This window comes from Marmota flaviventris, chromosome 10 (assembly GCF_047511675.1).
Source record: "Marmota flaviventris isolate mMarFla1 chromosome 10, mMarFla1.hap1, whole genome shotgun sequence".
In the NCBI taxonomy this organism is placed as follows: domain Eukaryota; kingdom Metazoa; phylum Chordata; class Mammalia; order Rodentia; family Sciuridae; genus Marmota; species Marmota flaviventris.
Window position 1 is genome coordinate 105754381 of NC_092507.1, and position 24170 is coordinate 105778550.

The window sequence follows — 24170 nt, forward strand, 5'->3', positions numbered from 1 at the left end:
TCTTGCCAACACCTATTGTTGTTTGTATTCTCGATAGTTGCCATTATTTTATCTATTTTTTTATGTGGTGCTAACCGAGTGCCTCACATGTGTTAGGCCAGTGTTCTGCCACTGAGCTGCAGCCCCAGCCCAAGAATTCTTTTTTTTTAAAATACTTTTATTAGTTTTTGATGGACCTTTATTTATTTGTTTGTTTATATGTGGTGCTGAGAATCGAACCCAGTGCCTCACACATGCTAGGCAAGTGCTCTACCACTGAGCCACAACCCCAGACCCCAAGAATTCTTTTGTGTGTGTGTGTGTGTGTGTGTGTGTGGCGCTAGAGATTGAACCAAGGGCCTGTGCAAGCTAGGTATGTGGTCTATCACTAAGCTACATCACCAGCCTAATAATAACTCCTTTGCTGCTGGAAAAGGGTGTGAGAGTGTGCGTGTGCGTGTGTGTGTGTGTGTGTAAGAGAGAGGGAGAGGTAGAGAGATTTGGATTAAAAAAAAAAAGAATAAAAGATGATCAACAGACACTTAAACTGAGGAACTGATTAGTTTCCAAACTGGTTAGATTCTAAATGTCTAAATATTAATCCTGATTGAACATATTTAATGCCCAGAATTATAATTGTTAAGGACATTATATAATAGTCACAAAGTTGCTGGAGAAAAATGCTCTATTTTCTCTTTGTTTTTCCAGCAGTTCTGGCAATTAAAAAGCAATGAATCAGACCAGTGCAAGAAAAAAACATATGAGAAACATATGCTTCCAATGTGCAGATTATTCCCACATTTCTGGGTGAGTTGCTTCTCTTAAGATTTTTATTGTTGCCATTCAAGTAAAAAATTGCCTGTTTTTAAATAATACCATTATAAAAAAATAAGAGAAGCCAAAATAAAAAGATATCATTACAGGCTTCAGTAAAGATATATGGGAGTAAACATATTTTGGGGACATAGAAACCAAAAATTACATAATTATTAGTGTGCATGTGAAAAGTGTAATCTAAAGTATACTCAAATATTACAAAGGAAAGGAAGCTAGTGTCTAGAAATATGAGGTAAAGTAACAAAAATTAAATTTTGGTTATGAGATAGGGACAGGCACCTATATTTACCTTCCGGTTGGAGGAAATACTGAAGAATATTCTAAGAAATGACAGAATCTATACACACTTAATACAAACAATATCTAACAAACAGTCCCACAAAGACTCCCACAGCAGGGAAAGAAAGGAAGGGTGGGGAAAAGGCATATGGACTAGATCAGTGATTTTCAAACTGTAAAAGCAGTTTCCTTTCCAGGGACAGCGGGAGTCATCAGAGGGGAAATAAATGAAAACTGCTTTTCTTATGGAATGTTGTTCCTGAAGATATTCCCCAAACAAACTGCCTGTGTGACATCCTGAAAGGATTTAATCCAAGGCAGGCCACAGGTAGAATACAAATAGTCTGTTTTGGCATGATAGTCAAGAATTCATCACCATTTTCTCTCTTCTTATTTCCCAAAAACCTCAGGAAATTCTAGTGAAGGAAGAGCTGGATCCTATCACCCATCATCAGACAGAGAATAGGCTTTGAGTATTTGAGATTAATAGTACCTAAAAAGCTGAGGAATGAAATTGAAAACAATGTAAAATCTCCTGTGGTGTCATTTAACTCTATACTACACAATTACTACCAAGATTTAGGAATCGTAACTACAGTCCCTTAGGTTTTTGTATATTTCCCCTTATGAACCATGATCTGTTGTTTCTGGGCCATGCGGGAGGCTGCTTTGTTGTTCCAGCATGATCTACCAGGGGAGAGAGCTACTGCAGGACTTCTGGCAGTTCTTTAAACTTCTGATTTTTAAAGAGGAAAGGCAGGAAACAGATCAGAAGAATTAAAGTAATTGTGGAACAGAATATTTCCCAAGGAACCAATCTGAGTCACTAAGCCAAAAAACAGCTGTGACTTTTGTTTAAAATCAGGTACAAAAATTGTGTGCTAAATGAATACACGCAGCTAATTCAGACTGGATTAAGGAAAGGAATAATATTTAAAAGATCTGATTCTTCATTACTGAATATTTTCTGCATAGAATTTTGTCAATCTTGAAAACACCTTGAATGAATGAATGAAGTAACACAGAGAATTTAAAAATATATTCCTGTAATCTCTTATGTGTCTCTCCTAAAAGAAAATATGTCTACAAGTAACCTCAATTTCATTTGCCTTTTCTCCTTTAAAGAAGTAAGTCATTTCAGTCAGTATGGCTGCTGATACTTTTCAGTCCCAGGTAACCATTCATTTTTTTTCTCCTATGAATGGAAATTTTTGTCCCAAATGAAAGGCATATCTTTATCATTACTCAAAAATTTGTAAATTCAGGCACAAAACTGAACTTACTTTGCATATGAGTGAGAACAACACTGAAACCAGCTTGATAGAATGTCCTTTTGTATGAGAGTCTGGTGCTTTCCTGAAACAGGCAGCTTTAACTAGAGCTAAAGCAACTGAAGAAAGCGCTCCATGTAATTTGGGTTTTCCAAATCCATAGGGAAACCCTGGTAAAAGCCACTCACGTACTTTTCTTGCATGAGCAAAAAAGTTTATAACTTGTTTATTTTCATTTATGGAAATGTCAAAGTGAGATATGAAGAATGGAAATACTGGAGTGCTCACCCTTGGAAGATTTCTCCTTTTCCTGTTAGCAACTTCTCCAGCTCGGAAAAGTTTCCATTCAGTTAAAGTGACAGGCAAAGTGGTATCCTTTGTGAGCTTTGATCGTAAATAAGCTTGGGAGGTTTTCAGTTCCATAGTCTTCCGAAGGAACTGTGGTTTGGGAGGAAGCTAAAAAAGGAGAAGATGTACTGGTAAAGATAAAGATAAAGATCATCTAGGTAATGCCTGTGTTTTTCATGCAAAGGCAAAGCTATCCCAAAAACATATTTATCTTTCCTTTAAAATGAGGACAACATAATTTCTTCTGCATTACGGCAAAATGGCTCCTGGGGTTTCTAATCCGACATTTCTCCTATTCCATTGTAATCAAAAACCCAGAGAACAAAGCTCTTAGTTTTCACTACAAGTCATGGGTCTCAAATGCTTTCAGGCATCACACAGTTAATTTACGACACAGGCCGATGTGAGACTAATAGGGAGCTGTAGGAACAATAGTGAGCTGAAAAGTTTGTGGCCCATCTAAAGGCACTCATATTCTTGTTGGGTTTTGCTTTTTGGGTTTTTGTTGTTGTTGTTGTTTGTTTGTTTTTTCCTTTAATACTAGGGATTGAACCCAGAGGTGTTCAACTCCTGAGCTATATCCCTAGTTGTTGTTAATTTTTTATTTTGAGACAGGGTCTCGCTAAATTGCTGAGGCTGGCCTAAAACTTGGAATCCTCCTGCCTCAGCCTCCTGAGTAGCTGGGAATACAGGTATGCAACACCACAATGGCATATTCATTTTTTTTTTTAGAAGTGCTAACATAATAACAACCAAACCAAGAAGGCAAAGGAAAAAAAATAAACCTGTATACTTCAAAAAAAAAAAAAAAAAATACCACCATCACCAACAAAACCTGTCAGTGTCTCTTAGTTTTGACCTCAAATAAACCATTTTAACTTTTCTGTAGAAATTCTAAGTGAGAGTCTAATGTTTTCTGTGATTCTCTGGTTGTACCTTGGGTGCTCTGAAAGCACTTTTAGGGGGTGGTAGCTTCCATGCTGAAGGCGATCTCCACATGGGTAAAGGCTGCACTGGTATATCTTCATATGGGTTTTCTTTGGTGGGATCTTGAAAAATAACGAAAAAAATTGCTTAGAGGAACATAATTAAGTGGAAACAAAGGGACTGCAGCTAGCAAAAGAAATAAAAATAAAAGGGATACAGTCTCAAGATCAATGGCCCTTTAGTTTATAAACCCCTTGGGTGTTCAACCAATCTAAACAACTTCTCAAAATATTATACTGTAAACATTACTTCTGAACTGAGCAGTCTATTACACTAGATATAAAAATCATTCAAGAATAAAACAATTTATACACTAAAGGCTCCATATTACAAAGACAAACCTAGAAGGAGATATGTTTGATTATAAAAGAAAATACCATCCTACAGTTAAGGACATCACCAAATACATGCTTATTAAATTTAATTGCAATAGACGAATGGATAAAAAAAATGTGGCACTTATGCACAATGGAGTATTACTCTGCATTAAAAAATGACAAAATCATAGAATTTGCAGGGAAATGGATGGCATTAGAGCAGATTATGCTAAGTGAAGCTAGCCAATCCCTAAAAAACAAATGCCAAATGTCTTCTTTGTTATAAGGAGAGTAACTAAGAACAGAGTAGGGACAAAGAGCATGAGAAGAAGATTAACATTAAACAGGGATGAGAGGTGGGAGGGAAAGGGAGAGAGAAGGGAAATTGCATGGAAATGGAAGGAGACCCTCAGGGTTATACAAAATTACATAAAAGAGGAAGTGAGGGGAAAGGGAAAAAAAAAAAAACAAGGGGGAGAAATGAATTACAGTAGATGGGGTAGAGAGAGAAGAGGGGAGGGGAGAGGAGGGAAGGGGGGATAGTAGAGGATAGGAAAGGCAGCAGAATACAACAGACACTAGTATGGCAATATGTAAATCAGTGGATGTGTAACCGATGTGATTCTGCAATCTGTATACGGGGTAAAAATGGGAGTTCATAACCCACTTGAATCAAAGTGTGAAATATGATATGTCAAGAACTATGTAATGTTTTGAACAACCAACAATAAAAATTAAAAAAAAATAAATTTAATTGCAAAGCTGTGGACACCTACATAAGATATCCTCATAGATATTATCCTCAGACTGCGTGTAATAAAGTGCTGAACCAGAATTTCTTCCAAGTTCTTCATGGATCTTCTGTGAGTTCCGATTTCGAAAGTGCTGAATATCCTCAAATTCAAAGGATTTCCTTAAGGAAGGAGATACATTTTATTTAAAGTCATATCTTTCAAAACTCTTATCTTCTTTAAATTGGTATGGGTAGACAGAAATTGGTAAGTAAAGGACTTGTGTGCAAAATTACAAAGGTGTTTTTATCAGAGATCTAAGAATAATAAACTAGCCTGGTGCCCTCTGCACATGAGAAAATTGGAGGATTTAACCAATCATATTCATGTTCTCTTTTAGGTTCTCTTATTAAGTTCACTCCCTAATTAAAAGTGGGGCTAAGGCCAGCATGCCCTAAATGAAGTACAAAAACATACTTGCTTTCCTACAATTCTTTTGCTTTCCTTTTTTTTCTTTTTGGTGTACTAGGAATTAAATCAAGCACTTTACCACTGAGTTCTACCTACTATCCCCCTACAGGGCCTCACACATGCTAGACAAATGCTCTACAACTGAGCTACACCCTTGGTGCTTTTTAATTTTATTGTCTTGCTAAATTGTCCAGGCTGGCTTCTAACTATGTGATCCTCCTGTCTCAGCCTCCTGAGTAGCTGGGATTACAGGCATATGCCACCCTACAAATTCTTAAAGATACAAATTGGAAGGTTTTCTGATGCTCTTATGTCAGCAGATTGTCTTAGATATTACCTATCCTTCTACTTTGCCTTCTTATTTTCCTTTCATGTTAATCAATATTGGTACACTGAAATCAGTGACATAACCTAAGCTGGAAAATGGAAATTGGTTTAAAATGGGGAAAAAGCTCAATAATTCTGTAAGGAAAATATTTACAAATCATTATCTATAGGCTAAATACATACCTTTTAGATCTACCTCTGATTTTTCCACCATATTTCTTTGGTTCAGGTTCCTGAGAAGAAGCCAAAGAAGATTCTGCACAAGAATTATTTTCACAGTATTTTTTGTCACAGTTTCTTTCTTTACATGGCATAACACCAGATTCAGATAAATATCTGAATGTCCTACGAGGTTTTGGCAAAGGATTTATAGAAGGTCCACATTCTTGCCCCTCAGGTTCAGAGTAAATATTTTCTAAGCTCTTGGTTATTCCATATGAACTATCCAGAACTCTGAAATTCAATTCTTTTTCTGAAGAGTCACAATGTTCTAAAGTCAAATTTAAGACTTTATCTGGGGGAATTGCTTCTATTTTTTTCCACAATATCTGTGAGGTATAGAAATTTCCTGGAGGTAATGAAGTCTCCGGATCCAAAACAAGTTCTTTCCAGTTTTCAATCTGTTTGACCCTAGAACATACCCAGTTGGATTCCGATTCATTTTTAAAGCAGCGTGTGTCATCATATTCCTGATTCTCACTTTCATCCTCATTTTGATGGTGGCTTTTGGCATTTTCATTCATATCTAAACCTACATTTTGAAAGTTGGTTAGACCCAACTTTTTGCTTTGACCTTCAGGAACACAATTTTTCTTAGGAAGAATCTGTTGGTGACAATTATTATATCTCACTCCAAAGTCTTTAGGACGCCACTTGGCTGGATTAGATATACCATTAGTCCTTCCTTCCCACTGAGAAATTTTTTGTTTTATGTTTTTGCAGTGGCTTCTTGACAGTGTCTGAACAGCGGAACGAGAAAAACCAACATCCATGTTCCCAGTTGGGTGCATGACAAGTGATGAATCTTACAAAGCTTCCATTACAAATAACCATGAAATACTATATTCCTTATACTGTCAAAGTCAAAGTGATTCCAATGTTTTTCTTTCATGTTGCACTTGAAAACGTCTCTTTAAAAAGAACAATTTTGATCACTGATCTTCATTGAAAATGGCTACAATTCTATCTTGAATATTCCTATTAAAATGAGACAAGAATATGTTAACACAGTTTTATAATTTCCTGATTTAAATCCCACTAAAACATTGCCCACCTTATCACTAAATAATTCATTTACATAACAAATGTAAAATGTGCTTATAATTCAACTTCATAAAGGTATTCCAGATATGGTGACCTAATACTGAGAAAGCATTACTTGTGGTATTTCTCAAGTTGTCAGTTTTTATAATCAGGCATATTTAATTTCCTGAAATTAAACAAAATGAGGTTTTATAAGAGATTTTACACACACACACACACACAGGGTTGGGGTTGTAGCTCAGTGGTAGAGCGCTTGCCTCGCATGTGTGAGGCACTGGGTTCGATCCTCATAAAAATAAATGAAGATATAAAAAAAAGAGGTTACACAGAGGTATACAATATTATTTTACAATAAGTCAATTCATTATGAACCCTCTCTTAATGAAACAAGGACAACTGGACTATTATAAAAAGGACACATATACAAAGATACATCAAGGAACAAAAAAGTTTATGTATACATCCAAAGCAAGAGCCAATTAGTTTATAAACACACCAAATAATTAATTTATTCTTACTTCCTTACGTTGATAGATAATATCAGTCAATCATATATGCTTATTTCAACTTTACTATTAGCAGCACAGGATTCCATACAGACAATGCGAAAGAGAATCCAAGGTGCCACGAACTATCATTGTTTTAAAATATAATAACCTATTTTGTCACTGACTGAACTTCCCACCTCTGCCACCACACCCTTGAATGAAATCAGCAAAAATACTTACAGTCACTGTCATGTTCCTTCCTTCTGTAAAGAGGTTTCACTCAGTCAGGCCCATAAACTGTTTCCTCAAATGTAAAACTTGGCAGAAAACTTTTCCTACCAACTGCACAAAGACCTGCTCTCAAATTCTACTGTATGCTAGTTATATATAGCAATTGACTCAAAACTTCCTGAGGTAGGAGTCATCCTTCCTTGAGCTCTGTCTGTGTGGCCTTGATTAACAGGCAGGAAAATATCTTCCCCCAGCTCTGTCGGTCCAGCTGACCAAAACTGATACAAACACAACACACACACACACACACACACACACACACACACAATTTTATTCTTGGCACAACAGCTGCTCTTCAGGACCTCAATCAACTTTCACTTAAACCATTCCCACAGTTGGTAGGAAAACCAGCCTTGCCAGCAAATAAACTTTGGGGATGACCTATACAAAGAAAATCATTCTCAAAAACCTTAAATTAGTCACTGGGCTGTGGCTCAGCGGCACAGCGCTTGCCTAGCATGTGTGAGGCACTGCGTTCGGTTCTCAGCACCACACATCAAAAAATAAATAAAATTAAGGTCTATTAACAACTAAAATATTTCTTTAAAAAACCCTTAAACTCATGCAGACAAGGAAAACCATAACAAACAATATGAAACCCCACAGAACTCCTAATAAAAGTAATGCATAGAATGTGAAAATCCTATCTATTAAAACTCCCAAAATCCTTTTCTTGTTTCTAATGCTTATAGGGGATTCCTAAGGATTTCAAGGTATCTTTAAGACTCATGTTTTCTTCACTATTGACCAGATAGGAGTTGTTATCTCTGGCTCCTGTAAGCCTTGAGGTTCCTATCCTTGTTAACCTTTTCTTTATTTTTCCATGGTCAACATGCTGTAAGTGTCAATAGGTCAAACTGAGGGGGGGGGGGGAACCATGAAAATTGTCAGGGCTATACAACATTTTTTTTTTTAACTTGAAAATTGATGGTAACAAATGGCTAAATCTATGGAATTCAAACACAAGTATAAATGCTGTGTATGGACTGATAATGTTTTAGTGGCAACAGAGTAGCACAGCAGCATAAGCCACTCCTTTCATCTGTAGGTATTACAGAGAAGGCCTACTTACACTTAATGTATGTACTAACGCCTTGCAACTTTCAAAAAATGAATAAACTATTTCAAATATAAAAAAGTGTTAATGCATGTTAACTACATCTATGACTGTATTTAAACATGGAAAATCTGTCTTTATAACTGATTTTATAGTTCTAATTTTTGCCAAATTAAATTTATTCCCTTTGTAATACAACACACAAGTCCTCACACACAAGTTGTGATATGGTCCCACCAAAAAAAATAAATAAATAAAACCCACTTGTTAAATAAAAGTTGCTTCAGACCTCTCATGTTCTGAGCCACCTTGCTTCCTAGCACCTCTTCCCCGGGCCCTGCCAGTTTTTTGTCTTGACAGCCACTATTGATAGACTTTCTACCCCTAAGTGTTGGCCTAATTTTCAAGTGCTACCTCTCTCCCAAGTTTCATCATTTGAAAACTTCCTAAATTTAGCTAACTTATTCATATGCACATGTGTCCCTGCAGATTGCTTTTTCAACCTTGCTTCAATAGTGCTAACTGAAACAGAGGTTGCAAAAATCAACACTTTTAAGAAACGTTTTGTTTATTTTCTTAATAGCACAAAATGAGTCAAAGACTTCTCCAGACTACTAAATCAAGCAGGACACAAAAAAGAGCACAGGTAACTACAATGGATAATCTCCATTGTAGAAGAGCAGGTAGAAGTCATTCAGTTCCTCAAGAGAACAGAAGAAGTATAAATAAGAAAAATCAAGTGCAACAAGTTTCTTGTTTGTTTGCATGATAGGCAAGCACTCTAAAGCTGAGCTACATCCTCAACCCAAGCATGCTTTTTAAAAGTATAATAAAACAAAATGCTTGAAGGTGATCCCCCACAGTCCTAGGGATTGAACCCAGGGGTACTCTACCACTGAGCGACATCCCCAGACCTTTGTATTTTTTATTTTGAGACAGGGTCTCACTAAGTTGCCCAGCAGGTCTTGAATTTGTGATCCTCCCGCCTAGCCTCCCAAGTAGCTGGGATTATAGGTGTACACCACCACGCCCAGGTGGTGATTCTAAATCATGTTCCTTTGTTTTTATTTTCTATTGCTCTTCTGGGTATTTACTAAGAAATACATCAAGTGTTTGCCAGTTTAAAATATAATCTATAACAACCCATCACATTTAGGATTCTGTTTTTAGTATAGTAAAAGTAACCAATCTAAATCCATTCACATAAATGAAGTTCTCTTGGAGAACATTTCACTGACTCAAGTCAAGATTCTCCAAACCTTTCAAAATACTTTATTTGATTAGACATAAGTACCTGATATAAGAATTGAGAAGAATTTGGAACATTCTCAAAGCTGATTTACAAAATGAAGGAGCAAAATGGTTAATTTCACAGTATGTAAATTTTAACCTCAAGTAAAAGAAAACTAATGAAAGGGACCAGAAAGACACTCATTTCTGGCCAAAACTGAATAACTGAACTAGAAACTAGACTAGACTTCCCCACATAAATAACTACAAAACTGGACAAATATATATAACAAATGTTTTCCTATCCTACATAACCAACATCACAGAGCTGTAGTCCCTGAAAGAAGGGAGACAAATGAGACAGACCCTAGCTTTCTCCTTGGAAAATCCACAAAGCAGGATTGAGAGGGGAACCCAAACAGTACACAGCAACCTTGCTGAATTGAGGATGAAGAGATTTGAGTTTGGAGAGACTGAAAGAGATAGAATTTTCATTTTCGAGGCAGAGTATCAGAAAGGAAGGATTAGCACAGAGAAAAAGTTCCAGAAATTTACACAGGATCCCCTGAAACCTGGGGCCAAACACTAAGGTGCTATGCATAGGGTACTACTACTTAAGACCAAACAATAAACAACAGATGGGAAAAGAATTACGTGGGAACCAATACCCAGAGTTCCCACAGTTGTGGGAAATATTCAAATTTCAACAGCAGAGCAATGACCTCAAACATACAGATAACTCAGTAGAGATGCCAGGAAGTTATGACTTACAAGTAGGACTAAACCAGAAAAAGCCTAATTCAGAGCCACCCTAAGCTGACTCATAAGTAAGTTCTCACAAAATCCAAACTCAATAATTTTTATATGAAGAGAGCAACATTCAGACATGCAGCAAAGTAACATTTATAAAACCAGCATTCAATCAAAATTACTAAACATGCTAAGAAAATGAGACCCAAACCAGCAGAAAAATCAGTCAACAGAAATACAATAAAAAATGAAAGACAAGAGGGACTCAGCAGAAAAGAACTTCAAGTTGGCTGTTATAAATATATTCATAAATTTAAAAAGAAAGCATGGCATAGTGAAGAGAAAAATGGAAGTCTTTTTTTTTAAGGGTGAGTTCAGCCCTCTCTTTTTTTTAGAGAGAGAGAATTTTAATATTTATTTTTTAGTTTTCGGCGGATACAACATCTTTGTTTGTATGTGGTGCTGAGGATCGAACCCGTGCCGCACGCATGCCAGGCGAGCAAGCTACCGCTTGAGCCACATCCCCAGCCCATGGAAGTCATTTTTAAAAGACAATAAATGAAAAATTCATTACATGGGTTGAATGATCAATTTTTTAGATATTTCAGAAGAAATGACCAGTGAAATTGAACAAGTAACAACAGCAACTATTAAAAAAAAAAAAAAAAAAAAAAACCTTCTGAAACACAGAAAGGCTAAAACAAAACAAAAACAAACAAACAACAACAAAAAAAACCCAAACCTCATTGAAACAATATCCAGTGATTTACCTTACATATAACTGGAGTCCCAGAAATGAAGAGGAGGGAATAAAAACTAAATATTTTGGGGCTGGGGTTGTGGTTCAGAGGTGGAGTGCTTGCCTAGCATGTGTGAGAGAGCACTGGGTTCAATCCTCAACACCACATAAAAATAAATTTTAAAAAATAAAGGTATTGTGTCCACCTACAACTGAAAAATAAATGTTAATTAAAAACCTAAATATTTCAAGTAATAATGCATGAAATTGTTCTAATTTGATGAAAACTCTAAACTCTTGAGATTCAAGAGACTCAACAAACCCCAAATGAGATAACCACAAAGAGAGCCACAAGGCAAATCATAAACAAAGTGCTAAAAAACAGTGATAGAAAGAAATATTTTTAGAAGTGGCCAGAGGATACTCAGAAGTCTGAAGAAGGGGGCTGGGGATGTGGCTCAAGTGGTAGCGCGCTCGCACGGCATGCGTGCGGCCCGGGTTTGATCCTCAGCACCACATACGAACAAAGATGTTGTGTCCGCCGAAAACTAAAAAATAAATATTAAAAAAAAAAAATTCTCTTCTCTCTGTCTCTCTTTAAAAAAAAAAAAAAAGGATCTGGGGATATAGCTTAGTGCTTGTCTAACATGTACAAGACCCTGAGTTCATTTCCTAGCGCGCACACACACACACAATTAAATAAACAGTAACCAGTGTAAAATATGCATAATTTCAGGGCTGGGATATAGCTCAGTTGGTAGAGTGCCTGCATCACATGCACAAGGCCCTGGGTTCAATCGCCAGCACCACCCACACACATACACACCCACACACACAAAATATACATATACACACTCACATAATTTCCCATAAGGAAAACAAAGTAAGCCAGATAACTAAGTAAACATTTTAAGGTGCTGATGGAAAACCATTGAATCTAGAATTCTAAACATATTCTTCAAAATGAAGGTAAAATAAACACACTTTTTATAAATTTTCATCAGTTTTTTCAGTCAAACAAAAGTTGTGAGAAACTGTCAATAGCAGACCTGCACTTAGGACAGTGACAATTCACAGGTCCAAGTGCAAATTACTAGTGTGAGGCTTCTTTTGAAAAGGCAGGGAAAGTGTCTCTATTTTTTCTTTCTTTTTTTTTTTTTTCTCCTTCTGCAACCTGTCTTTCAACTTATTGTGTATATTTTATTTGATATTTAATGTTGTAAAAAAATATTATTAGCCTGAACTTTACAATTTATATATATATATATATATATATATATATATATATATATATATATATATATCACAATGCCCATTTTAAATGCAACTATCAGTGCATTTAACTTGTATGAAGAATCAGTGAAAGTAAGTAATTAATATTTGGCTTGTCCTGATGGTTGCCTCCAGTTGCCAGATGAAACAAACAAAAGCCATATTCACAGAGAGACAAAGTATCCCCAGGCATGGAGCCAACCAAGAGAAGGTTCCCAGGCCTCAGGATAATTATGGGGTGAGAGCAATTCTTTATATGAACATGGGAGCCCAGCCCTATGCTGGGTCTAATGGCTACTGAAGTCCCCCTTCTGCCAGCTGCCAAATCAATATGCCATTGTGCTGGCTGGGGCAGAGTCCAAGGAAGTTCAATCAGGTGTCTGTCTCCCCATCCCATGGACCTGCTGCTCCAACCTATGATGAACAAAAGCCCTCCAAGATCTGTGAACCTCTGCCCAAGTGACGCTCAGTGTCTGGATGTCTAGAAAAGGGATGGATGAGAGGTTTGCCTCTGTAAAGCCAAAGTCCCCACCTGGTTGACCCCAGGATACACCTTGGTGCTGCCATCATGGGGCCAGACAGACACTGTCATGCCCTACCTGAGACATTAAGGGGCATGTGTGACCAACTTCAACCCTCTTACCCCAGGCTGCATGGTACAGTGACTGCAGGTTGGAGACAGAGAAGGCGAAATCCGGTAAGTACAGGTTTGCCAGGAGGCTGGAGAAGGTAGCGGATAACCCACAAAGAGGAAGTGACAGGAGGTAGAACCATGCATGAATTGAGGCTCCATGGCCCTGGTGCATGCTCTATTGCCTCAACAAATTTCACTGTAAACAGAAACTCCCAGTGCCAATCCTGCATAAAATCTACTATTGTTTTCAATATTATATTCTTCTATATATAGCCTACAAGGAAATTTGAGTGCCATCATTCCATCTAAAAATAACTGAATTTAAAAAAAAAAGTCAATGGTTTAATTCTCTTTTAAACTGGGAGCGGTGGTACCTGCCTGCCTGTAATCCCAGTGACTTGGGAGGTTGAGGAGAAATATTGTAAGTTTGAGACCAGCCTCAGCAATTTAGTGAGGCCCTAAGAAATTTAGTGAGACCCTGTCTCAAAAATAAAAAGTTAAAAGGGCTAGGGATGTGGCTCAGTGGTAAATCATCCCTGGGTTAAATCCCCAGTGCCAAAACCAAACAAACCCTACATGATTATCTTAGTGGATGCAGAAAAAGGATTTGAAAAAATCATACTCATTTGTGATGGGGGGGGGGGAGGATAGAAAAACCTCTAGAGCAAATTAGAAATAGAAGAGAATTTCCACTGTCTGACAAAGGATGTTTAAGAAACCACTGCTAATATATTACGTGATTTCATTTAAAAACGGGAAAGAAGACAAGGACATCACAAGGACATCTTCTCTCACTATTTTTTTTTAAATATTTATTTTTAAATATTTATTTCATTGTAGATGAATACATGGTATCTTTATTTATTTTTATGTGGTGTTGAGGACTGAACCCAGTGCCTCACACATACGAGGCAAGCACTTTACCACTGAGTTACATCCTCAGCCTCACTATTTTTTTTAACATTATATAAGACAATGCAATGCAATATGGCAAGGGAAATTAAGGATCAGAAAAGAAGTAAAACTTTCCTTTTTTGCAAACAATGATTGGACATGTAGAAATACCAGCAATTACAAACTACCAGACTCCATAAGAGAATTTAGCAAGTTCTCAGGTTACATAGTTAACATACAAGATTTAAATGTACTTCTACACACTAAGAATAATTAGAATACAAAATCTGAAATAACATGTAGCATAAAAACCATGAAATATTTAGGAGTAAAGATCTGTACAATGAATGCTGAGAAAAAAAATCAAAGAATAACTAAACAGAGAGATATTGTACATAAATGAACTAGAAGATTTCATTCTGTTAAGATATCAAATTCTGGGATGGGAATGTGGCTCAAGAGGTAACTTGCTCGCCTGGCATGCGTGGGGCACTGGGTTCGATCCTCAGCACCACATAAAAATAAAAGTAAAGATGTTGTGTCCACCGAAAACTGAAAAATAAATACTAAAAAAAAAAAAAAGATATCAAATTCTCTCAAAATTGATCTATAGATGCAACATAATCCCAATGAAAATCACAGCAGGCTTTATTGTAGAAATTAATAAGTTGATTTTAAAATTTAAATGAAAATATAAAGGATTCTTCAAAAAGAATAAAGTTAGAGGGCATATACTACCTGACTACAACACATAAAGCTACAGTAATCACAACATATTTTTGTGATAGAATAGACAAATGGATCAGTAGAAGAGCACTGAGTTCAGAAACAGACCCACAGTTATACAGTCAACTGATTCCCACAAAGCTGGGAAAAGAATAATCTTTTCAATATGGCACTGGAACAAATGGATATCCATATGAAAAAAATGAAGTCCACCATTACCCACACCATTTACAAAAATTAACTTAATGTAGATCATAATCCTAAATATTAAGAACTAAAACTACAGATTTTCTGGGAGAAAAAATAGGAAAAAAAATCTTTATTACTTTGAGGAAGAAAAAGACTTCTGGTATTGGGGACACACACACACAAACTGGTACCAGCAATTGAATCCAGGGGCGCTTAACCAGGGAGCCACACCCCCAGCCCTTTTTATATTTTATTTTGAGACAGTGTCTCACTAAGTTGCTTAGGGCCTTGCTAATTTGATGAGGCTGGCCTTGAACTTGCAATCCTCCTACCTCAGCCTCCTGCAACACTGTGCCACCACACCCAGCTATAAAATAAAACATGTCTGATCATAAAGAAAAAATAATTGATAAACTGTACTTCATCAAAATTAAAACCCATTTTGCATCTAAAGATGTTGGTTTAAAAATGAAATGGAAAGTCAAAGACTGGGAGAAAATATTTTGTATATATATATAATGTATACATATATATAGCTACTATATAGCTATATATATGTAGACATATATTTGACAATGACTTATCTAGAAATATATTAATATATCCAGATATATTAATATTAAATCCAGATTGTATTAATTATTATGACTGCATAAGTCAAACACCACAATTAAAATATGAGTAAGGTGTGAGTGGGATACTTTACAAAAGAATTATGAGTAGCCAATAAGCATGATAAAACACATGAAAAGATGAACACCATACCTACCAGGATGGCTAAGACAGAAAGATAATGATAAGTGTTAATGAGCAGGTGGAGAAATGAGAACCATGATTCACTGCTGACAGGAATGTCAAATTGGACAGTCACTACCATGGGGCCCAGGCTTTCAAATTTCTTTTGGGGATAATAAAACTATTTTAAGGGCTGGGGATACAGCTCATTTGGTAGAATGAATGCTTACCTCCCATGCATAAGGCCCTGGGTTCAATCTCCAGCACCACCAAAAAAAAAGGCAGAAAGAAAGAAAGAAATTATTTAAAAGTACATGGTAGTGGTGGTTAGAGAGCTCTCTGAATACACTACACCTACAGTCAAAGCCTAGTTTGCCAAAATATGAGAAGTTATAAAACAAAGCAAATTGTCAAATTAAAACCTGTTCCTACCAAAGTCCAAAAGACACTTGTTAGTCTGTTGTATGCTACTTTAAAACTTTATCAATAAGAAAAAGAATGCAGAGAAGACTAGTTTTACATATCCCATTAACATTTCTTTGTGTAGCACAAAGTGATTTGACATCAGGATAAAATGTAAATATCTTCAAAGTCCACTTTGATATAGAATTCCATGACAACTTCTACATCATTAAAAAAATCATCTTTTTTAAAAAAACATGCACACCATTATTAGTCACCAAATAAATTAACATTAAAACATGAGATATCACTACACACCCACTAGAATGGCTAAAACTTAAAAGAATGGTAATACAAAGTACTGAAGCACCTGGAATTCAAACATCACTGGATGCAATATGGTACCCAACTACTTTATTTTTTTTTCATTTTTTAATTTTAATTTGTTATATATGCAGCAGAATGCATTATAATTCATAATACTCATCAAGAGCACAATTTTTCATGTCTCTGGTTGTACACAAAGTAGAGTCACACCATTCATGTCTTCATACATGTACTAAGGTAATGATGTCCATCTCATTCCACCATCTTTCCTACCACTGTGCTCTCTCCCTTCCCCTCCCGCCCTCCCCTTTCCCCCTTTGCCTGATCTAGAGTTCATCTAATCCTCCCAAGCTCCCCTTCCCATTATGAATCGGCTGTCTTAAATCATAGCCCAACTACTTTAGAAAATAGTTTGTCAGGGTGTTTTTGGTTTTGGTTTTTTTTGTTTTGTAGGACTAGGGATGAAACCCAGGTCCTCACACATGGTAGACAAGTGCTTCTCCCATTAAGCTACTTTTCCTGACCTTTTATTATTTTTTTCTTTGATACAGGGTTTCACTAAGTTGTCCAGGTAGACCTGAACTTGTGATCCTCCTGCCTCAGCCTCCCAAGTAGCTGGGATTACAGACTTGCAATGCCACATCCACCCAGTAGTTTCTTTTAAAAGTAAACATGACTGCCATATAACACAGCAATTTCATTAATATTATATATGAAAGGAAAACATGTTCTTATAAATACCTTTACATGAATATTCATAGCTTTATTCATATTTGTAAACTAGAAATAACCCAAAGGTCATCAACAGATGTATGCATAAACAAACCATGATATATTTATACAATGGAATATTACTCAGCAATAAAAAGGAATAAATTAATGATATATGCATGATAACATGGATATGTTTTAAAAACATGGAGAAACAAAAGAGTGCATATTTCATGATCCAGCTTATATGAAACTCTAGATGACATTAAATCATATTTAATGAAAGAAAGTTTGACCAGTTGCACAGGGCCAGCAGGTGAGAATTAACTACAAAAGAGTATGAGGAAACTTTCTAAGGTGATGAAATGTAAGCTGTAGAAGTGGTAGTTATGTAAGTAAACACAATTGCCAAAATTCATTGACAATACTCTTCAAATGGATGCACTTCATTGTATGAAATTATATCACAAAAGTGCTAATTTCAAAAGTGAAAAAAAATGATGAAGGATAAAATAAGTATTGTCTTGAAATTTTTACTTTTAATATGAATGAGAAAAATCATCCTGATTCCCCCCCCCCCCCAATACTGGGGGTTGAACCCAGGGATGCTCTACCACTGAGCTCTATCCCTACCCCTTTTTTAAATTTTTATTTTGAGACAGAGTCTCACTAAATTGCCTGGGCTGTTCTGGAACTTGGAATCTTTCTGCCTCTGCCTCCCGAGCCACTGGGGTTACTATCGGGCATCAACAAGCCTGAGGCTTTCATTCTGACTTTTAAAAATATTTAAAATATGTTATTTACTTCATGCTTAATTTGCACAGTATTGTCAGTTATAAAGCAGTTTCAGTTAATATGCCTCTTTTCCTCTTCATAACAACTTCAATATATATTTTTATGCACATATTTATAGGTGAACATACTTAAGCTCAAAGATAAATGTTATTACCCAGGTTAAAAATCCCAAGGTTTTTCTTTTACTTCAAAGCTGGTATTAAAAATGACAGTAACTATGGTTTGTTCTTCCTCTGCCAGAGTCAGAGCCATTGAGTTCTCTGATTGTTTCCTAGGCAAAAAAAAAAAAAAAAAAACAGCAATAGGATTTAATTTCTTGAATATGAAGAACTAAGGGAAAACATTGCCAGTATCAAATTTAAAAACAAATGGCCCAGTTTTCTTTTTCTTGTTTATTTTTGGTGGTGCCCGTGGCCTTGTGCATGCGAGGCAAGCACTCTACCAACTGAACTATATCCCCAGCCCAACCAAATGGCCACTTTTGTTGAAGTTACTGTACCTCAAAGTAATCAGTACTGGTCTTCTGTATCCTTAATAATAAAATGGGAATCACTGAATTGAACAGTATTAATAAATGCATTACTGCAATAAGCAAAATCCAAATATGGTGAATTTCACTTTGGAGAGAATTTGACTAACTTTCATAAAAAGAAGTGAATGTATGCTGAATAAAGTTTGCTAATTACTCTAAACAAAAATCACTATATTCAAGCAAAGATTCTATAGAACCAGTATTAGCTTCCTCTGAACAGATTTTGATGAAGAAATCCAAAATACTTCTAAAATAAATTGTCATACAACCATATTATTTCATTTTCTTTTCTTTTCTTTTTTGGTGCTGGGGGTTAAACCTAGGGCTTCTCACATGCTAAGCCCAAACTCTACCACTGAGCTATATCCTACCAAAACTATATTCTTAAACATCTGAATAATCAAAAATTTCTTTCTTAGTAATACATTCAGCCCCGAAGGAATCTTATGTATGCTATTCATTGCAGTTTTACCCTGAGATTTCAGCTCTTTTTGTCCTGGGAAAGAGGGAAATTAGGTGTAAATCCCTATTTCTACAATACCAGTTTCATGTTTAGTGCCCAAATGATTGTTCATTTGAGAAACAAATAATAGTTGCCAAAAGGATTCCAATCTACTTAGTTACTAGAAGGAACATAGTCCAATGGAAACAGAATTATTCTTGGTGTCATAAGGATGACTGATTTCAGGAAAGAGATGAGATACCCTTCTCTGGGAAAAATGACCCTTCCAAAAAATTCTCCACTGATTAAAAAAGAGGAGGGCAGCATAATACAGTAGACATAGGAGAAGAGAACTTCTCTATAATACGCAAGGTGTACTTTAACAAAAAGTACAATCCTCCCTCAACCACATAAAGTAGGTAATAATCTCTTTTTGACACATTTTTCATCTGAAAGATGGAGATAAATGACTTTCCCAAATAGTTCAAGGTCCCAATAGCTAGTGGAGCTGGGATTCAGATCTGAATATGACTACTCCATTTGCTTTTTCCACTCAATATGCTACACGGTTCCCCAAAGAGTAGTGGCCTAAAAATCAGAGGAACAAGAGTTTAGTCATAATCTTGCAACTCATTAGCTGTGTGACCTAAGAAAGTCACCTCTTCTTTCTGGATTTCAGTTTTCTTGTCTGTAAATCTTGATTATTCACTTATTAATGATGATATTTAACATATTTATAATCATCTTAAAGTCCTAGTTGTTTAACTTCATGTTTCCTTATAATGACTCCATTTCCTCTTTTTTTTATGGTTCACATTTTTCAGTTTCTTCTTTTGTCTTGTGATTTTATTTTATTTGGTGATAGGGATTGAATCCAAGGCTTGGCACACATTCTACCACAGAGCTACACTACTAGCCCTAATGTCTTGTAATTTTAAACTATATTCTTAACACTGTCCAAAAAAGACCAATAGAGTACAAGGTGCACTTTTCATTTGTTTGTTTGTTTTACTTATTCCTAAGACTTCAAGCCTTTCCTCTGGCAATTAGATTGAAGGGCTGATCATTCAGCTTTCTCCTTAGTCAAGTGGAGCTAAGTTTGGGTGACAGGACTTATTACAAGGAATTTTCCTGGAATTAGTCAAATTTCTAACCTCTTGAGTGGCTGCTTTTAAATCTTGTCAGTGTTTGAGCAGGAAAGAGCTCAGCTACAGTTTCAAATATTTATGATTGACCCTATTCAACTCTGACGAGGCACCACTGCACAAACACATGGGTCTATGGAATCTCTTCATGTCCTCCTGCAATGCTGCTTTCTTAGCAAAAACTGAGAGAAGGGTGACTCAGAAGATAATTCTTGGGCCAGTTGGTTTTATACTTGGAATTTTTCCAGATTTCAATCCACATTCCGATTCCCACAGTTGACACTGTTAATTAAGGCTTTACTGAACTTCCCGAATATGTCAGGGCTATTTGTATCCAGACCATGTATAAGTCTCCAGGTATAAGAGTTTTTGTGGCTCTCTGCCCGCTTTTGAGGGGCTCATTTTACTTTGGAATTGTGTCCACTGCTATTCACTGGCTCCAGAGAAATATATTATTTTTATTTTGTCTATGTTTTTGTTACTATGGGAGCAAAAGTCTTTCAAATCTTTCTATATTCTAACTGAAAGTTTTTAAAATGTTTTCAATGAAATGAAATAGTGTAGAACAAAAAAAGTGGAGTATGCTGCATGTGAGTAAGAGTAATAAGTATAAGCCCAGGAATATTGGTTTCAGGTGTGTGTGCATCCATTCCATTGAAAATGTGTTTATTTTGAGGTGTGTTCAAAAAAATCTGGGAAGTCTCTGTTCTAGAAACATTAAAGTTCACTTCAGTGCTAAGCAAGAAGGTTAGAGAATAGATAGTAGGACACCAATCCTTAAAGAAAATAATAGTCTGTTGCTAGATCCAACACCTGTACTCAAGTTGTTTGGAAACCTAAAGGTAAATTTTACATATCAACATAGAACAAAATAAGTTCTTGGAAAGTATACAAAAACATAAATTGGGTTTGGGGATGTAGCTCAATAGGACAGTGCTTACCCAGAGCCCACGAGGCCCTGGATTCAGTCTGCAGCACTACAAAAACTAAAAACAAACAAAAACCCCATAAATTATCACAATAAGCAATGCTGTTAAGAGAAGAGTATAATGCATCCAGATATTGTAATGACAAATAGCCTTTGGGTTTTTATTAAAGTTTTGGTGTTTATTACTATAATTCAATTCGTTACTTACTAATTGCTATTATTAGGTTGACAATACAAAGATTCTGAGGAGAAAATATGCTCCTTTTATGTTTGGACTCCTTACTAAAAATCTTTTTTAAGTTTTTTTTTTTTTTTTTAAGAGAGTGGGAAAGAGACAAGAAGATTCTCTGAATGTAAGAAATCTGTTCCTAGAGGAACAGAATCACTCAACTCAGCAGTTAGTGAGACCAACCACAGAAACAGGTACACTATAAAACTTAGGCAGAGGCAATGGTATTGAGTTTATAAGGGAGGTATCATGATATATAGTACAGGCTTTGGAGCTAGACACCTGAATTTAAATCTTCTGGATCTCACTTAGCCATATGGCTTTGTACTCAACCTCTCCAAAGCCTTAAAATCCTCATTTATAATAATGTAATATGACTCACCAGTGGAATTATTAGGAGGATAAATGAAACAATATGTAAAGTGTTTTGTACAAAGTAAGTGGTTATTAATGGTTATGACATTATTATCAAGTTTATTTAAATATTACCCATATATGGATATCAGTACATATTCTGATCAATTTAACTTCCTGGATGTCTTTTCACTTCTATCCCCATTACGATGATGTTAGTGCTCCATAATCTGCAGAGGTGGTTAACAAAATATACTGCCAAGGGACCGCAGACTTTCAAGAACTTGACCAAGTTTTTGCTGTCAAAACATTATACTATTACCAGTTTGCAGAAAAAAATCAATCCAATGGACATAATTTCCTCAATATAGTTAGTTCTCTGCATCTAGAAGTTTTGCATTTGTGGATTTAACTAAATGAAGATTGAAAATCATCTGTCCTGAACATGCAGGGACTGTTTTCTTGTCATCATTTCCTAAACAACAAAATATGACAACTATGTGCACAGCAGTTACACTGTATTAGAAACTATAAGTAATCTACAGATGATTTAAAGCATATACAAGGATGTCTATAGGTTATATGCAAATATGATACTATTTCATATAAGGGAGCTGAGCATCTACATATTTTGGTATCCACAAGGGGCCGTGGAACAAATCCCATGGACATGAAGAGATGAATGTATTAAGTTTTTTCTACACAAATTTATCTTAATCATTTGACACTACTATTTAGGATGCAAATCAATATTAACATACTGGTAAAACAAGCAAATGTACAAATATTAATGAAAAAAAACTGAGAAAAGAAAATCACACAGACTTTTAAATCTTTTAAAAATGTCATGGGGGCAGGAAGGTATAGCTCAGCAGTGTAGCACTTGACTAGCAGGTGTAAGATCCTGGGTTTGACCTCTAACATCACAAAAAATAAAAACAACAACAACAAAAAAAATTCACCTGTATTTTTATAGTGCATACACAAAATATGATCAGAGTTTTACTACTTTTTAAAATGGTTTCTGGTTTAAAAGATAAAATCAAATATGCAAATATTTCATGGTATACAAGAGATAAGATAAAGTCCAAATTCCTTAAGATGACATAAGAGTCTTTCATCTTCTGGGGCTGGGATTGTAGCTCAGTGGTAGAGTGCTTGCCTAGCATGTGTGTGAGGCACTGGGTTCAATCTTCATCACCACATAAAAAAAAATCAATAAAATAAAGGTATTGTGTTCATCTACAATTAAAAAAAAAGTCAGGGCTGGGGCTGGAGCTCAGTGGTGAAGCACTTGTCTTGTACATGTGAGGTACTGGGTTCAATCCTCAGCACCACGTAAGAATAAATAAAATAAAAGTATTGTGTCCATTTACAACTAAAAAATATATATTTTTAAAGTCTTTCATCTTCTGATTCCAGCTTTGACTCCTGCCATTTGCCTTGCTGACCTTCTACATATATTTCAATATTACCAAATAATTTGCAATTTCTAACAGTCCAGAGATAGAACACTGGAATCACACAGAATTCAAATACCAGCAAATTTGATGCTTGGATATGAAACTTAGTCAAATTACTTAATTATTCTAAGCCTGATTCCTTATCTGTAGAATAATAATAATGATTATACTATAGATAATACTATGCAGCACTTACTATTAGGCATACATAATTCCCACTTTATCAATATTAACTCATCTTATTCTTATAACAGTTCCATGAGCTAGATTCTACTAAAAACAGTTGAGGAAATGAGATATAAAGAGATTAAGTCTTAGCATCCCAATATCTGTCATATCAGACACAGATATTTATTTTAAAAGGTGGTTTTCAGATTTAAATATGAGATATAAATACAGTATTTAAGGTAGTTTCTAGAATATAAAAACTACTGAATAAATGACAAGCAACTATTAATTTCTCTCTGAATGTACCATAAGACCAGTCGAAAGTGTTTCTGTGAAACCATCCTTAGCCCTTTCCCTTGAATCTGCATAATTCTATTATATCTGTTAGTATATTGCAATACCTTTCAAATACCCTTAAAACAAATACTTCTGTACACCTTTGCCATGACCTCAAGCCTTAAGACTCTGAAAAGAAAGGTGTGTGTGTGTGTGTGTGTGTGTACCATGAAAATCAAAGGGAGATCAGTAGAGGAAAGAACCTGGAGGATAGAAGGAGTGAAGGGAGAGGGGAAGTGCTGGGAGTAATACTGGCCAAATTATATCGTTATATTGTGTGCATGTACAAATATGTGACAGCAAATCTCTCATTATGTACAACTATAATGCACCAATAAAAAATGAGGAAAGAAGCCAGAAACTCAGGAGGCTAAGCAGGAAGATCATGAGTTCAAAGCCAGCCACTGCAACTTAGCGAGGCCCTAAGTAACTTAGTGAGATCCTGTCTCTAAATAAAATTACACACACACACACACACATACACACACACACATACACCCACAGGGCTAGGGATGTGGCTCAG

The 24170-nt window shown here is 35.8% G+C and overlaps 1 protein-coding gene across 3 annotated transcripts in view; it reads right to left on the reverse strand.

The window, feature by feature from the left end:
- Dennd2c (DENN domain containing 2C) overlaps positions 1–24170 on the reverse strand; it is a 79630-nt gene that overhangs the window by 33360 nt on the left and 22100 nt on the right. For 2 of the 3 annotated variants that reach the window (XM_027940323.2, XM_027940322.2), the window contains exons 2-5: positions 5731–6744; positions 4795–4931; positions 3651–3763; positions 2655–2822 (exon numbers count right to left, since the gene is read on the reverse strand). In XM_027940323.2, coding sequence (XP_027796124.1) covers positions 2655–2822; positions 3651–3763; positions 4795–4931; positions 5731–6557 — 1245 coding nt within the window. In that variant the 5' untranslated portion in view covers positions 6558–6744. Of the gene's footprint in view, positions 1–2654; positions 2823–3650; positions 3764–4794; positions 4932–5730; positions 6745–18204; positions 18322–24170 lie in introns of all 3 variants that reach the window. The other variant, XM_071618220.1, reaches the window with a different exon arrangement.